We start from the raw sequence: 18,439 nt of genomic DNA on the forward strand, positions 1-18,439 counted from the left end.
TCCATTATCCTCAGCCTCCTCAGCTGTAACGCCATCATCACTCTTCACAACTCCTACTTCAGCTGAAGGTACATTAACAGGTGAGTAGTGTCCTCCTTCCACAATGACTTAAGCAGTTCAAAACGGCGCTTTTGCACACCTCTGTCATTGGACAGGTATGTAGGATATTATCCCAGTGGGGTTGTCATTCAAGTGTAAAGCAATCCAGCACACTGTCCATTCCAGCAATAAACGTTAATACAACTTTTCTGTCATCCGACCCTATTCAGGTTAAGTTACAAACACAATTCAAACGCAAACTTGGTTGACTACCGTGGACCTATTAGGTCCTGTGGCATAGGTCAGGTCACTACATTCATGAAGATTGCCACATCGCCTATCCATTACATGACCTGTTGGAGAAGTCAAACGTGAGAGAACACCTGTCTCCTCTGTCCGGAAGACATATACAACTTAATCATCATGAATTGCGTTTGTAACCTTACCTGAAGAAGGTTGGATGACTGAAAAGTATTTCAGTTTTTTGGTGGAATTGTGAGTGTGCAGGATTCCTTTACACTGGAATGACAATGACTTAAGCAAGATAAGAAGCACCTCAACATCTGATGACGTCAATTGCATTATGATGCTGAGTTGCTTTTCTCCACATCATATCATGCTTGTGTATGAACGATCGGACGGATCGGTCAAACGTCTACATCTGTTTTTCACACCTTAAGACATCACTCAGCTCATAAATTTGAGGGGTCATTCTATTCTCTGCTCTTGAGTTGGCAGAACTGGAAAACATTGTGTACTAGAAAATATTTTCCTATAGCCAAACACAGCAAAACACATCCCTAACAAAATTCTGTCTATACAGTCGGCCGCAAAACTGTAATTGTGCAATGCAGGGACTGGCTTAAGAGAAAATGGTTTACCATGCATACCAATTATATGCCAATTCATTTTCAGGAGAATACATCATTGACACATTTACAGTATGAGGGTATGATGTTAGTGGTGGAATGCATGTGATTCATAGCAAAGTATACCAATTATATGGGATTTAATTTTCAGGTGAAACATCAATGGCAACACTTAGCTCAGTCACTGCATCATTTGGAAGTACCACAACAGAAATTATCACAATTTCTGCGATATCATTGACGACACAGAGCCAAGCAACTGAATCATATACAAGTACAAGTGCAGGTGACACTACAATATTTGCCACTCAATCAGCAGTGACAACACTCAGTCCAGCAACTGAATTATCTGCAAGTACAACATCAGAAGAGACCACAGTTTCTGCCACATATATGACCACACTCAGGGAAGCAACTAAAGCATCTGCAAGTACAACTTCACGTGGCACTACAACATTTGTCACTCAATCATCAGTGGCAACACTCAGTCCAGCAGCGAACGTTGAACGTTCTGCAAGTACAACAGAAGATACAATGATATCTGCCACTTCAGTGACAACATTCAGTCAAGCAGCGGAATCATCTGCAAGAACAACTTCAGAAGATATCGTGGTTTCTGCTACATCAATGACAACAATCAGCCCAGCAACTGAATCATCGGCAAGCACAACCTCAGAAGACAAAACTGTATCAGCAATATCAATGGCAACACTCATTCAAGCAACTGAATCGTCTACAAGTACAAATTCAGGAGACACTACATCACCTGCCACTCAATCATCAGTGACAACGCTCAGCCAAGAAACTGAATCCTCTGCAGGTACAGCAGAAGATACAACGATATCTGCCACTTCAGTGACAACACTCACTCAAGCAATTGAATTGTCTACAAGTACAAATTCAGGTGGGGCTACAACACCTGCCACTGAATCAACAATGACAACACTCAGCCAAGAAACTCAAGAGTCATCTGCAAGCACGACATCAGAAGATAACACGTTTTCTGCTACTGCTACTTCAGTGACAACAATTGGCCAAGAAACTGAATCATCTCCAAGTACAACATTAGAGGATACTACCATATCTGTCACATCATTGACAACACTCAGCCCAGCATCATCCGCAAGAACACCTTCAGATGGCACTACAACATTTGTCACTCAGTCATCAGTGACACCTAGCCCAGCAACTGAATCATCTGCAGGTACAGCAGAAGATACGATATCGGCCACTTCAGTGACAACACTCAGTCAAGCAGCTGAATCATCTGCAAGTACAGCATCAGAAGACATCACGGTTTCTGCTACATTGATGACAACACTCACTCAAGAAACTGAATCGTCTACAAGTACAAATCCAGGCGGCAGTACAAAACCTGCCACTCAATCGTCAGTGACAACGCTCAGCCAAGACACTGAATCCTCTGCAGGTACAGCAGAAGATACAACGATATCTGCCACTTCAGTGACAACACTCAGTCAAGCAGCTGAATCATCTGCAAGTACAGCATCAGAAGATATCACGGTTTCTGCTACATTGATGACAACACTCACTCAAGAAACTGAATCGTCTACAAGTACAAATCCAGGCGGCAGTACAACACCTGCCACTCAATCATCAGTGACAACACTCAGTCAAGCAGCTGAATCATCTGCAAGTACAGCATCAGAAGATATCACGGTTTCTGCTACATTGATGACAACACTCAACCCAGCAACTGAATCATCTGCAACTACAACAGAAGATACAATATCTGCCACTTCTGTGACAACACTCGGTTCAGCCACAGCATCATCTGCAAGCACAGTACAGTAGAGTACTGTAACTTTATTGGTTCCAGTGAAATGAAGGAGTCAGGCAGCATACATATACTATTGTTTTGAACACTACATTTCTTGACTTTCTGTGAAACATAAAATGTAATTACTTTTTGACTTGAGGAAATGTCAAAATTGAAGGATTTTGACATTTACTCCCCTATTTATAGACCCTGCTATTATTTTGAGCGTAACTGTAATACGCATAAAATATTTTGCACCTCAAAACATATTACCCTCCCCTGCATACATACAGACAGTCATTCAACAATAGACCTATCCCTTAGTTTATGCCTTTTGTTTAAGCATGTTGTGCACTACCAATTTCACTAAAGCTGGGCATACACTGTGCGATATTTTCAGTCGTGGGTATTAAGCTCCTGCTCACACTGCACGAGGAAATTTCGCGATTTAAAAGTTCATATCTCACGACTCACGTCCTCACACTATACGAGCCGACAGTCGGATGCGAGCAGAATGGTCCGACTGTGCGACACGACACAATTGTTTCCGGAGCTGCAGAGGAGGGAACATGCACACCTGAGGTGGAGATGAGGACATGCTCAAGCGCGAATCGCACGGCCCTATTAACTTGTGCATGTGTAGTGTCAAATCGGGTCGTAGCACTGCTTTAACTGTGCGATTTTGACACGAGGCACGAAGAGGATTTTAAACAGTTTTGATTTTCTTACGACCCTGCGATTGCACGATCGTGAGGCGAAATCGCTTGTCGTTACCCCATGCACACTGCGCAATGCGAGACTCACGATTGACCTGCTATTGAGCAAGAAATCGGCCTGACTCCCAAAAAGTCGTGCGAGTGCCAAATCGGGGCAAAAGTCGCACAGTGTAAGCCCAGCTAAAGCCTGAGGGTGGCAGCATTGAGAGAAAGCCATACAATTATCAATTCATCGACATTCCACCAAAGCACTTTTATAATAACAGCCGCAGGCATATGCTGTGAGGACCCGTAGCCTCTCCTTGAGAGGTTATAAAAGGGGGGCATGCATGTGCAGGTCCTCTTTCTCCTCTTCGCTTTTTATGAGCACATCGGCTTTCGTATCAGCTTAACGGTCCATTAATAAAACTTGCCTGACTTGTTTTTGGACGCTGAATTACGAGGTATTCACCTTTTCATCACTTCTCCAACTATCCCTGTGTCAGCGGATAAGGTAAGTGTGGATATCAGACCTACCACGGTCTTGTCTACCTGCCTACTTGTGCTTGGGGCCTGTCAAGGCTGGAGCCTTTTGTGACTGAATTAAGCTTAGTCAAACGTGCCAAGTCTTGATTTGTGGCCTAATTCGCTTAAACATATAAGCGGCGACTCTATCCGAGATATTTTGTTTCTACAAAATTGTTAATAGTTATCTTAAACAGGCATTTCAATATACTGCCACCAAACACCCCTGATATACCCAACGCCCTACTTTACTGTATTTCAGTAGTGGCTAAGGATTTGTTGGATGACAGGGAAGATCCGAATTGTTCTTTTGATGTAGAATTCCCTCCATCCCAGGCATGTTCTGACGCAGAGTCTGAAGGGGAGGGTAATGCTTCCTTGGGTGACACTCTCCACACTTTCTGCCGCAAGGGTGTTCCGTGGACTTCGGCTCCACCTCCAAACCAGTGCTCGTTCCTGGAAGGGTTTTATCTCCCCCGAGCGACGCCATCTGTCCAGGAGGTGCTCCCTCCATTCCGGGACATTTTTTCTGAAAGGCAAAAGGCGTGGCAACGTCCGCTTTCGTCCAGATCTCCCATTGGCTTCTCTATACGATACATGGAAGGCATGAATGGCATTTGGGATCGCCCTGCCCAAATGGAGCGTACCCTTGCTAATCATGTCGCCCCCTACCTGGGGGCGGTCTCTCTGGCGAATACAGCTCCCAAACTGCCGCACAAATCTGACCGCTTTGCTGCCAGCCTCTAGGCAAGGTCTTACAGATCATCCGCCCAAGCCACACAAGCCTTGAGTGCCTTCTTAACGGCCAATCTAGCCGGGTTGGGGGTCGAAATGGATGCCGCCTTTGCGGAGGAAATACCCATCGATACATGGGCTGACATGAGAATGGCGTCTGACCTCATTCTGCTGACGTCACGCTGTACAGCACAAGCGACTGGCCGAGTCATGGCACTGGCTGTGGTTGGATTGAGGCACACTTGGTTTAACCTGTCATCCATGAATGACTGGGATAATACGGAGGTCATGGTCCATGGTCCACCCCGTTTCCAACTCTGGCCTCTTCGGTTCGAACGCTATTGAGGTAAGGCTATCCAGCAGCAGTTCGAGGTGCTAAAGAAGCAGCAGCCGACTTTCAGGGTTATGGTCCCTTCTCGTCAAGTGATATACACTTGGCCTGCGCCAAATTACCGACATCGGTCCTCATACTCTGCCCCGTCTTCCCTGCAACTGTCTAAGCCCTCTACCAGTGCTGACCACAAGGATGCCTCCTGGGATGGCCACGGCTCTAGCCTGGCGTAGGGAAAACACACTAAGAAATCTCCCCCCAGGGCGGGTGAGGAGACCACTGCAGGTCCCCCGACCGTGGGAAGGGGGACCGAAAGGGCAGGTAGCCTGCTAGGGGTTCTCTCCTCAGATAGACGGAATGGAGACTCCGGTCCGGACTGGTTTATTGGTGTTACGACCGGGAGTGTTTGTACGTCCCCTAGAGAGAGAATCGTCGAAAGAATTTCGACTGATACAGAACAATAGGAAATGTATATGTCCCCGGTTCTCTGAGGGAGAATGAGGGACAATTCTCTTCGATTCCCTTCTCATTCAGAAAAGCTCAGAGAATTGATGGTGGAAACAGGGCCTGCGCATGCGCTGCCCCCCTTTTATACCCTCCCAAGGAGAGGCTACAGGTCGTCGCAGCTTATGACTGCGGCTGTTATTATAAAGGTGCTTCGGTGGAATGTCTCATACGATGAGGACCTCCCGTAGAGAGAGAATCGTCTCTCTCATTCTCCATCAGAGAACTGGGACATATACCTACATGTCCTATTTTTTCGTGTTTGCATATTAACAGAGACGAATTGATAATTGTATGGCTTTATCTCAATGCTTCCACCCTCAGGCTTAGTGAAATTGGTAGTGCACAGCATATTGATATGGTTTCAAAATAATCAAAGACCTTCTATTCAGCTTATCACATGTCTGAGGTACTTCCTTAATCAAGGTCTAGGTCCATGTGCTCACAGACAGCATGGTTTAAGGCGGTGGTTCCCACACATTTCCCCTCTTTTGTACTTAAAGGAACAGTCCACTCTTTTTTTGATTTTCACATATTTGCAGTATTTCCAAGCATTATTCATGAATGTGCATATCATTTTCTTTCGTTTTTTCAGTACTTACATTTATTGTATCAGAATAATTAGCATAGCTTAGCATGATCACTGGAAGTGAATGGAGGCATTAGCATCAAGCCACAAATGATCACAGGACACAGTTTTGTACTGTGAATTTTACATTAATTTCAAAGTACTTTATAAGCACATTTGATGATATTTTGTTTGCCCCCATAGACTTGCATTGCTATGCTTAATTTGGCTATACTCTTAAACTAAGCAATGGAAACACATAGACGAAAATGATATGCACATTCATGAATAATGCTGGGAATACTGCAAATATGTGAAAATCAAAAAAGGGTGGACTGTTCCTTTAAGAATATTATGTCTAATAGGGCTGTACCAATACACCTAACTCACGATTCGGATGTATCACGATATTTGGCCCATGGTCCGATACGCCCCACGATTTCCAATAATAATAATAATGATTATATTATTTACAATAATCATGATTATATATTTCCAACAATAGTGCAAATAATTTATTCATGTATATATTTATTTATTTATTTATTTAAGTATATACTGTAATTCCTCGAATAGTAGCCGGGGTTACTTTTTTTTTTTTTTTGACCAGGCTATTGATAGGGGTAGGCTACTGTGTGAGGGGGGGCTCTATTTTTTTTTTTCAATGATTGTCATATGGGGAGAAAAACTAAGCTCACAATTTTGTACCGTACATTTATTAATTCATAATTAATTCATATTTCGATTCTTATTGCATAGCATTTAGTATTTTCTTAATTAATGTTATTAACAATGGTACCTGTAGCCTAAGACACTTGAAGCCGTTTATGGGCACGCAAGATAGCACGTCTAACATGGCACATCTGTGATAAACCTCAGGAAGTTTCGTCGTCATGAGAGTGGCACAAGATGTAAACTTAAAATGAACTAACAGATGCATGCACATCCACGTGCGTGGACAGAGATGAATAGCCTAATGAAAGTTGGCAATTGTGAACATGAAAGTGCACTAAGAGTAAATGCTGGCCTGTTCTGTGTCAGTAACATCAGTGCAGCGCGACATGAGGGAACATCATTCACGGCCGGAAAGGCAATGACGAGTGTTTTCCCCCCACAAATTTGGGGATATCTTTGGCGCAAGGCTATTTCAATCCAAGCTGCCAGCCCTTGTGTTCTCTGGACAGGAAAGCCTGTGATTATTTAATTTCAAATAGATATGCATATTTCGGGGCTTACGAATGTCAGAGAAGTTTGATACAACAGCGGGCATTTGGCATTGGGGTATTCTGTTTGAGGGTGTGCGCAAAAATCGCACATTCTCCTTCACCTGCATGGGACTAAGTATTCACCCTGTCTCCGAAAGGTTTTTGAAGGATTTTTGACATGTAACTTGTGAAAGAAAATAAAACAATAAACGTATATACTGATTTTTAGCCGCTGTACTGGACAAGTCTTTAATTACCACTATAACATAATTACTGTCACTATCACGGGCATGTATCACAATACTAAGACTTTATCAGAATGGTTCTAATCAGGTTTTCACAGGGTTTTGTCCTGGGCCTGGCCAATGTGGTCAGTGGGTTACAAAATTATTTTCATTAAAATGTATGTAAAATGCCAGCATTATATCAGTACTTCCTTTGGGAAGGCAGCCTTTTCTAATATCAATGACCACTTCGCTAAATAATCTATCATAGCAAAGGCCTACTGTCTAGTTAGCTTGTTAGCTGATGTGGCCAGTGCCAAGTTAATTGTGAGTACGCCATTCTCAATTAAGGTTGAGACAGCCCTAAGGTTACGGTACACAATTTCTCCTGCATTTTCGAACAAACCATAGAAACCAATTATTTTTTTTTTAAATTGCAGACCAATCACAATTATAATTTCTATATGTAACCTTTCAAATTGGTATTTGCCGCCATCTCTTAAATTGGAAATCTTTTTCACTGGGAATGCATTCAATATAATAGGCCTTTAAGTTAAATTGCGGATTATTGCAGGAAATAATTTATTTGAGATCAAAGTGAAAGCCCGCACTCAAGAAACAAAATCTAGACACTTGAACACAGCTCATCAGTGCACCTCCCAAACACAGCGTGCATCTGGGAGGAAAGCCCCTCCTCTCACTGTTCGTCACTGTCCCCTCTGAGACCTGAGACATACCGGTGTGCTTGGGCCACTCTTCTTCTCTCTCCTTCATCTGCAGCATTTAAGGTAGCCAGACTGTGCCCTCCTAGTGAGTGACGCAACACTTTCAGCATCGGTGAAGAGCAATGCAAGTACTTTCTGACTCCTCCCACTTTGTCGGTAAGCAAACTACCATAAGCAAACCAAGGGCGGCAGGTCAACCATGCCATTTGGGAAATGTTAATTGTTATGCTCTTGGTCAGACCAAGTCTCGAAGAGATTTGAACGTTAATGATAATCAGACTACATTTAAGGTTTTTCAGTGACTATTAATTGATGGCTGTTGATAGGAGTTACAACTTTCAAAACATGTCTGTACTGATGACGTTGTAGTGCAAAGTACCATATCATTCAAGTTAGCTGACTGATGAGTCATATGCAAATCGTAAACATCAGGCAAACCTTGTATGACTCGCCGAAAACTATATTTATGCAGATATGAATGGTGACTTAAGTTGAATGCGCAATAAGTTTAAGGCAAATAAGGACACATTATTTTGCCATCGAGTTGCGGTAGGAATTTCATATCTTGCAATCAGCGATTTGATCGGTGCTTGACTGGGTTTGTGATCCAAGCTATTTTTAGGCAATATCGGCTGATCATGATCGACAGCAGATTGATTTGAGCATCTCTAGTCCTCAAGATCTACTGGTACACTGTGATCGATTGGTTGGCCCCTTCTGATCTACATCTTAGGGAATGCACTTAAAATAAACATCACCAATTCCAATGTCATCTTGAAACAAATGGTAATAAAAAATACTGTGCAAATCTTCGGGTTTAAACTTATTACTGTGCAACAACCAATAAGGAAGCCTGATTCGGTAACACTTTACAATAAGGTTACGTGAGTTATGACGGAATAATGTCTGAAGTAATGATTGATTAGGAAATAACCGGTAGTAGAGTGGCCGCCATGACTGAAATGCTCCCTGAAGCAAACTAGTAGTGGATTCATATTTGGGCAGTGGAGAAGTCAGTACTTTTAAAAGCCAATAGTTGACAATTATGACTGAATCTGGGAAGACGTGCCATCATCGGGTGTTACAATAACAGCAAAATACCTTAGTTATGGAAATAGTTGTATACGAGACAGGCTGTCCCTTATTTAAAGAGGACATTGACAGTCTGTCCATGTTGTGTAGCCTACTATACAGTCTGCACCGCCTCCCCATAGCACCATGCTAATGTTAGCTTGAGATGAGCGTCAATACGCCAGTGTGTTCAGTGTATTTTTAAGGTGTAGTAACTTAATTTAATAAAACTACATATGAAAGTTAAAATATTAACAAATAATAACAAATTTAACCACGTAGGTAAATATGCCTGTGCAGTAGTTATATTCAGTGGAGCCTGTGTTTACCTTTACATGTCCTACTTGTTGTATGTTTCATTAGGCTTACCTTCATTTATAAATTCTATCACTTTGTGATATAGCTTCATCAGTCACCGGTGGCCACTGTCTGACATCATTAATCCATGAAACTTTATTCAGGCTGTCATGTTGCTGCTAAGTCACCAGAATTTATTAGAGTACAGCCTTTTGCCGAAACGCCCCCCTGACACACCTGTCAGGAGCAAGCTGGTGCTTCTCTAGGAACTATTAGCGGGCACTCACTATGCACTGAAATGCACAGGATGTTTGCGAGTTTGCTGGGAATAAACTTTCAGGAAGGTCCCTGCATGGCCTATGGACAACCAGCAAATGCACATGTGCTTTTTGCCAACCCCTTGACACGTGCTGCACTGAGAAGCACACAAAATAAACAGTTAGGCCTACATCGCATAGTCTTTTCAAAGACTGGCGCGCTTCTGCCTTCTTATTGTACTACAATATATATGTTCAAATACCAAAATCGACACTATCGCCTTCCCCCCATCCCTTCCATGGTCATGTTGCCAGGATCCCCCAAGGGCTCTCTACCGTCCCCAGGGGGGCGCTAGCGCTCATGTTGAGAAACGGTAGTCTTCACAAGATGGTCACTTCTTAGATCTGTGTATAATAACATCACCATTATCCTCAGCGTCTTCAACTGTTTGTACGTCATCGTCACTCTTCACCACTCTTTAAACGGCAGTCACAACCAAAGAGACTTGAGATAAGAGGAATTACAGACATCATCACAGCGTAGTATGATCAGCCGCGAGGGGAGTCTCATTTCTTCTATGGTCAGTACTTGAGGCATCAAAGTAAAGTGCAATGTGCAGTTAATTTGGTCACACACTGAACACTGACAACCGGATATCCTCTTTGGGCCAATTTTTGCAGAGTTTCCGGATTTTGGGGAGTCACAATTTTTATCCATCATGGTGTCGCACCTACTGACCATGCGCACAGGAGTTCATTTTCCATCCACTCGTGTCCTCAGGTCTCAGCTCCTGCTCACAGTGTATGAATGAATCGCGGGGTTTAAAAGTTCACATCTCACTACTCATATCCCCACACTATACGATCTGACGTTCTGATGCGACCAGAATGCACACGCTGTACAACACTGCAGATGGCAAAAACAAGAAAGCGAAATGTGCAACTGAGCTGGAGGCGAAGATGTGAATATGAGCGAATACTGCCCAGGCAATTTGTACAATGTAGTTTCAAATCGGGTTGTAGCACTGCTTCAAGTGTGTTTATACTCATGAGGGGTGACCAAGATTTTAAACAGTTATGATTTTCTTACAACCATTCAATTACTGATCGGAAGCTGGTCGTGAGGTGAAAGTGCTCGTTGTCATACCATGTACACAATGCAAGGCTCACTATACACTCGCCTCCAAAAGAGTTGTCGCCTATCCATCTGTTTGGAATAACAGCTAATAACCTGACTTTCAATTAATCACTTGGCTTCAGAAGTCACTCATATGAAAGCTACAACCCTCCCGAATGAAAATGTATGTACAAAAATAAATTTCATGCACCAAAGAAAGATTGATCCTTTATTGAACACAGACAGGGCAGATTTTCACAAGACAAAAGTTTTGTCGCCTATCGAATATAATGTGAAAATGAGCTGATAAGTCACTTCAAAACACTTCAAATACGCAGATTGGGTGTCATACTTAATCACTGAATCACTCTCACCTCTCCAGAAAATCGACTTTGGCCTTAGGTGTATGTTTAGGGTCATTGAAATCATGGAAAGCAACACAATGAAAATCAATGGAGTTCAATGAGAGATGGTGACATTTGTAGAGCAATACATGTTTAACTTCATGATTTAATCAATGATAAAAGCCCTCAAATTATTAGATGTGTCCAGCATCTCTATAACAGGGTCTGTCTGTCCGTCCGTCCGTCCGTCCGTCTGAAACGCTTTCATTAAATTGTTGTCCGTCTGAAACGCTTTCTTTAAATTGTTCCTTCCTGTGGCCACAAGGCGGCAGACTTGCCATTTTGGACCGGAGCGAATGCGTGCAAGCATAGCCTTTCTATACTAAACCGGATGCTAACGTTGGCGGAAAGTAGCCTAGCCACAGGCTAACTGACAAACGTGAGGCCAACAACTCAGCCGATCGTGATGTACGCCACAAATAGACCAATCGACCTCATATTTAGACACTACAATGTTGATTTCTGCCTTCGATTTTCATCAGTTAAGAAATCTAGCGTCGGATTAACACATTATTAAGGTAGTAAAGCGAGTTGCCGCCATGTTTGTTTTCCAGAATCACCCGGGTAGAGAGCTCACGTGCAGCATTCTGGGTAATTGAGTTTCACGTTATTAATGCAGAAAATGCGTGTTTGTACGCCACAAATAGACCAATCGACCTCATATTTAGACACTACAATGTTGATTTCTGCCTTCGATTTTCATCAGTTAAGAAATCTAGCGTCGGATTAACACATTATTAAGGTAGTAAAGCGAGTTGCCGCCATGTTTGTTTTCCAGAATCACCCGGGTAGAGAGCTCACGTGCAGCATTCTGGGTAATTGAGTTTCACTTTATTAATGCAGAAAATGCGTGTTTTTAAAAAAATGCAGTGACTTTAAAAAATCAAACCAACTGCCGTTTGGAAGGGCAATGGTGTAAACATTGTAAACATTTTTCGTAGCACAAAAAGTATGAGGGCACTTTTAACATGCTAAGTACAAATCAGTCGTGCTTTTATTGTACTAAATTGAACCACTTTTTCACCTGGGATCACTATATGTGATTATATCCTCTTCAAATTTTGGGATGTCAAGAAAGCTGACTTTTCAATTAGTTTAACTTAAAGAAAGATGTATTTTATGGCATTTGGGACCATAATTTGAAGAGTGAACAGATGACAGAAAATGGTTGGGAGGTAGTTAGTTAGGGTATAGTTTGGGGGTATAGTTGGGAAATGACCCGGGTTGCACTAGAAACTGGGCGCGCCATGCAAGCTCAAATGTGATGACCACCCCAATCATCTGTAACTTAATCATGTAGAAATAATGGACTAACCACCTTTACAACAAGCAAAATCAGCGTTAACAACCAATGCAATGTTACATCAAATGACCATTACGTAGATGTGTGTGTTTGTCCAAAAGTTTGCATGTGTCAGGGTGTGTTCCAGTGTGTGTATGGGTTCCTCCTGCAAATGGGTCACACTGAAGGTGAACAAACTAACAAAAAGACAAAAAACAGGGCAAGGAAACAATATACAATTATAAACTCAACTTTTGCCTCAACATTTGTTGTTACAGGAACAGACCTTTCATCTACAGTAGTCCCCACTACAACGCCAGTCTCATCGACAACTCTTGGAGTTACAACCCTTCCATTAAGTACTACAGTTTTTGCTACATCAAGTCCCACAACAGATGTTCCCACATCATTAACTCCAACCATTACTTCAACTGCTGTTGCTACATCACTTCCCACAACAGATGTTACCACATCACCAACTGTTACTTCAACTGCTGTTGCTACATCACTTCCCACAACAGATGTTACCACATCAAGTCCCACAACAGATGTTACCACATCAAGTCCCACAACAGATGTTACCACATCAGCAACTGTTACCTCAACTGCTGTTGCTACATCTAGTCCCACAACAGATGTTCCCACATCATTAACCCCAACTGTTACTTCAACCGCTGTTGTTACATCAAGTCCCACAACAGATGTTACCACATCACCAACTGTTACTTCAACCGCTGTTGTTACATCTAGTCCCACAACATTTGTTGTTACAGGAACAGACCTTTCATCTACAGTAGTCCCCACTACAACGCCAGTCTCATCGACAACTCTTGGAGTTACAACCCTTCCATTAAGTACTACAGTTTTTTGTACAAGTCCCACAACAGATGTTCCCACATCATTAACTCCAACCATTACTTCAACTGCTGTTTCTACATCACTTCCCACAACAGATGTTACCACTCCACCAACTGTTACTTCAACTGCTGCTGCTACATCACTTCCCACAACAGATGTTACCACATCACCAACCATTACTTCAACTGCTGTTGCTACATCACTTCCCACAACAGATGTTACCACATCACCAACTGTTACTTCAACTGCTGTTGCTACATCACTTCCCACAACAGATGTTACCACATCACCAACCATTACTTCAACTGCTGTTGCTACATCACTTCCCACAACAGATGTTACCACGTCTCCAACTGTTACTTCAACTGCTGTTGCTACATCACTTCCCACAACAGATGTTCCCACATCATTAACCCCAACTGTTACTTCAACCGCTGTTGTTACATCAAGTCCCACAACAGATGTTACCACATCACCAACCATTACTTCAACTGCTGTTGCTACATCAAGTCCCACAACAGATGTTTCCACATTGACACCAACTGTTACTACTTACAGGAGCTTCAGTGATGGTAAAGTATATAGTAGAACTGAAGGTTTGAAATTGATTCTCGGTGATATAGATTACCTTATGTATGCCAGAATTCATTGTCTTCTTAAAAATACCTGATGGTGGAGACAAATATGTGGAACACATATAAAGCACCCTGACAATAATAGTAAATAATGTCCTAAAGTCATTGTTCACAGTTGAAGTTCGCAGCATGGTAGAACTATTTCAATATGTTCTTCCACGTAATGGCATTATTGTTCACTTCCATCAGAGAGTTTTTCATTTTTACTCAATTGAAATGATTAGGATAGCAGGTGTTATAGGGGCTTGGAAGTACTGTATACAATTATGAAATATAATACAATTACCATTCAATCTTTGAAACAAATGTACATTTTAAGAGTTCAGATGCAAAACCCCCTAACTCCATTTCTGAAGACCTGGGGCCTCATTTATAACGGGTGCGTATGCATAAAAGACTGCGCACGCCAAGTTCACCGCAAGGTTTGGTATTTATAGAAAAAGAACTTGGCGGTAAACATGCGCAGCTCCACGCAAAGTTTGACCCATGCGTACGCCCTAAACAAAAGACCAAACGCGGAAAACGCGACCTCGGGAGGTAGCTGGAAGAACGACCCGAAATTGGTAGGAGGAAAAATCGGTGTTCACGTGCCACGATAGCCACTTTATAATTAATCCAGTTCGCAACGAAAAACGTGGTTGTTTGTTGTTTGTTTGGTAATGGTGGAAAATAATTAGTAGGCCTACCTGGCCTATCCATAGTCACATGCATGTTTTGTAAGGAAGTAACCGATGCTTCACATTTTATATTTAGGGTGCATTACATTTGGAAATACCCTACATTTTGTCAATCACTCACGGACCTTTCCAATATCTGTTAGTAGGGTTGGAAAGGGGGGTCCACGCGCACCCCCCGGCTTTTTTTACGCCACCTGATTTTTTTGTATCTTTAAAGTGTCTACTTTAATAATTTGACAGGTGCCAAGCTGAACAAATGTCCCCTGGCCTTCATTTTTAACCATTTAATGCATCTGACAGGAACCCAACAGATTGAAACAATGACAGAGAATAGGTCATAACTTTTGAAGTAAACTACATACAGAGATAAATTGACACATTTTCCCATACAATATTGACCTGAGGAATGAATTTAAGTTGTTGTTTTTGACTTTTGACGGCATTTAAATAGCATTATTTGCTCATAAACAGCAATAAAATGACCCAAAATATGTAGACTAGTGGTGGGCCGTTATCGGCGTTAACGTGCTGCGATAATGTGAGGTTCTTATCGCGCGACAAAAAAAATACCGCCGTTAATCTATTCTCAAAGTTGGGTTGGGAGATTGGTCAAAATACGTCCGCAAACTGTGAAGACTTTTACCTTGACATTTTGGCTCTGGTGTATTCCTAACCGAATTGCACACTAGAGGGCGACATCGAGTTTTCAGTTCAATAGGCGGCCTACCAAGCAAGTAGAATTGCATTGCTGCCTGCTACAGAAGTGGTGCTACTAACATGGATGCAGCTACGAAGCCACCTTCATTGCTTGAGGGAAAATTCGTTTTCAAGACACTACCTAATGGAGACATTGACAAGAAAAAAGTTGTTTGCACCTTGTGCAGCGCGGAGTTGTCTTATTGTAGGAGTTCTTCAAGTTTGAAGTACCACTTAACCGCAAAGCACCCGTTTGGTAATGCTGCTGATGCAGCCCCTGGGAAGAGTTGCCGCCAAACTACACTGTTTGAAGGCAATCGAGGCAAGCCGGTCAGCGCAGCTTTATCAGAGAAGCTAACAACTCTCCTGGCTCAGTGGATTGCCACTAGCTGCCGGCCCATAAGCATCGTTGAAGATGATGGGCTCGAGCTTGTCCTTCAGGCAGCCACAGGTGACCCGTCGTACAAACTGCCTGCGAGGCGAACGGTGGTTCGCAGAATAAATGACCAGTACGCCGCGGAAAAAGCCTCAAAGGACGGCAAGATGGAAGAGGCGAAGTGTGTAGCCTTGACCGGGGACCATTGGACATCGGTAAACAACGACAACTATCTCGGCGTAACAGTGCACCTCATCGATGCTAACTGGGAACTTCACTCCTTCGCTTTAGGTACGCTACGTTATGTCATTTTTTATTACTACTACTTTTATGACCAAGCATGCAATTGCCATGACATCGTGAATTATTAAGACGTTGTGTTTGCTTTTTGATGATGGCTATGTTATTTATAGCTAGGCCTAGTTGCGATGATTAACTTATTCTGGTACTGTCTTTGTCTGCCGTTAGGTGTGATGAAAACAGAGGAACGCCACTTCGCAGAAGCATGTGCTAGGCAGTTTATGGAGGTCGCCAATCTGTGGGGGATAGCTGACAAAATCTGCACTGTTGGAACAGACAGCGCTCCTAATATGGTGGCTGCAGGGAGGATTCTGCCATTCGAGCATCTGCCGTGTGTTGCACATGTTGTGCAGAGAGCAATTGTAATGTCACTGCGAGAAGGGGGTTTCGATGTTGCACTTGCGAAGTGTCGCAAAATGGTGGGACATTTTAAACATAGTCCGGCGAACGCAGACGAGCTGAAAGTCCAGCAAACCTCCCTTGGGCAAGTTCAGGAGTCGCTCGTGCAAGACGTGCCAACACGGTGGAATTCCACCCTGGAGATGATAAAGCGTGTGAGACGCAACCGAGATGCACTGCACGCAACGCTGTCTCAACAGCAGCACCGTCTGGCCCTCCCAACAAGTGCTGAATATGACAAGTTGGCGAAGCTAGAGAAACTTCTGGAGCCATGCAGGTAAATGCCCTTAAATATCATCTGATTGAAATAGGTTTTAAAAACCGTCTAATCTGTGTTGCATGAGCCAGTCATTAATTTATACCCCCACCCTCCCTCCCTTTCTCTCTCCCTTTCTCTCTCCCTTTCTCTCTCTCTCTCTCTCTCTCTCTCTCTCTCTCTCTCTCTCTCTCTCTCTCTCTCTGTGCACAGGTACATCACTGAGCTCCTTGGTGGGGATAAGTATGTGTCCTGCTCTGTGGTTCTACCCGCCCTGTGCCATCTCCAGCATGAGATGAAGATATCAGATGATGATCCGGCATACATTGTACGCTTCAAGACTGCCTTCACCAGGGATCTCGGTGAGCGGAGGGAGAAATTAAACCTGGAATGGCTGAAGGTACGGCACACTGACCAGAAAATAACTGCATTGTTTGGCCATTTTCTGTAAAGATGATAGATCAATTAAAGAATAGAATAATAAATCATGAAAAATCATGTAGGCTGGATTTGGAAAGTGAAATTGCCATCAATCAATATTTTTTCTTTTTTCTTTTTCTTTTTATTCTTCAAAGGTGGCGACTGCTCTAGACCCACGGTTTAAGGACCTCAAGTGCTTGGCCAGAGCAGACAGGGAGGCAGTGTGGGCAAAGCTACGCGAGTTGGTGAAGGGAGAAGAACCTGCAGTGCAGCCACACGTGGAGGAGAACCCTGCGCCACCCAAAAAGAAACCAGCCCTGCTAGTGATGGGATCAGACTCCGATTCAGAGGAAGAAACACCAGAAGACAACACTGTGGAGAGGTACAAGGTAGAGCCCAGTGCCAGTCTTGATCAGTGTCCTCTGAGGTGGTGGTCGGAGCACACCGCTGTCTATGGTAAGATGGCCCAAATTGCCCGTAAATACTTGGGGACTCCTGCCTCAACAGTCCCATGCGAGAGACTTTTTTCTTTAGCAGGCCATATTGTGCAGAAGAGGAGATCTAGTTTGTCTCCAGACAATGTGAACAAGTTGGTGTGCCTAAGTGACTGGTGGAAAAAGGAAAAGTAGCACTTTGACTGATTATCACAAAGCTACTAATGAAAACAGTTAATTATGCCATCTTACTGAATGTAGGCATACAGTTCAAATGTAATGTTCAAGTGAGAAAAAACTGGTGAAAAGGCCTTGTTGTAAATGTAGGCTTTCATTTCAAATCTTATGTTTAGTGAATAAACAGGTTATCAACCCTTCTTTACATACAGTATGTAGGCTTGGCCAACACGTAAAAAATCATGCCTATCTGAATATGCAGGGTAGCGTGCCCTCTAATTGTATGTAGGCTTACTGTACGTTTCATGTTTAACTGAATAAAACGTTTAATACAAGTACATTTTATTGAGCATGTTTTTTTTTTCTTCACCAAGTATCAAATTAGAACTGCTTTCTCAAGCAGTCAGTGATGGGTTTTGGAAACAGGAAGTGAGTGTCTGGTCTAATGCACCGCCTGTATTAAGGAATCCTATCTCAAAGACTGATTTTAGTCATTACTTGGGTAGCACGCATATTCTGAATGAGCCATTTTAATATAGATTAATCTAGATTAATCTAGATTAATTTCAAAATTTAAGTGAGA

General features: G+C 42.8%; 1 protein-coding gene across 1 annotated transcript; it reads left to right on the forward strand.

The window, feature by feature from the left end:
* Window positions 1–17,065: 17,065 nt before the first annotated feature.
* Window positions 17,066–18,152, forward strand: LOC134435562 (uncharacterized). Its single transcript, XM_063184619.1, has 2 exons — window positions 17,066–17,225; window positions 17,401–18,152. Exons 1-2 carry the CDS (start codon window positions 17,121–17,123, stop codon window positions 17,872–17,874), a joined length of 579 nt encoding a protein of 192 aa, XP_063040689.1. The 5' UTR covers window positions 17,066–17,120; the 3' UTR covers window positions 17,875–18,152.
* Window positions 18,153–18,439: the final 287 nt, after the last annotated feature.

The sequence above is a fragment of the Engraulis encrasicolus genome, chromosome 19 (assembly GCF_034702125.1).
Source record: "Engraulis encrasicolus isolate BLACKSEA-1 chromosome 19, IST_EnEncr_1.0, whole genome shotgun sequence".
Classification (NCBI taxonomy): Eukaryota; Metazoa; Chordata; class Actinopteri; order Clupeiformes; family Engraulidae; genus Engraulis; species Engraulis encrasicolus.

Excerpts from the sequence above, each read along its gene's own strand:
- LOC134435562 (XM_063184619.1), top strand. The coding sequence starts at position 17,121 with ATGAAGATATCAGATGATGATCCGGCATACATTGTACGCTTCAAGACT. Across the intron at positions 17,226-17,400 it reads TAAACCTGGAATGGCTGAAG|GTGGCGACTGCTCTAGACCC; the intron begins GTACGGCACACT and ends TATTCTTCAAAG.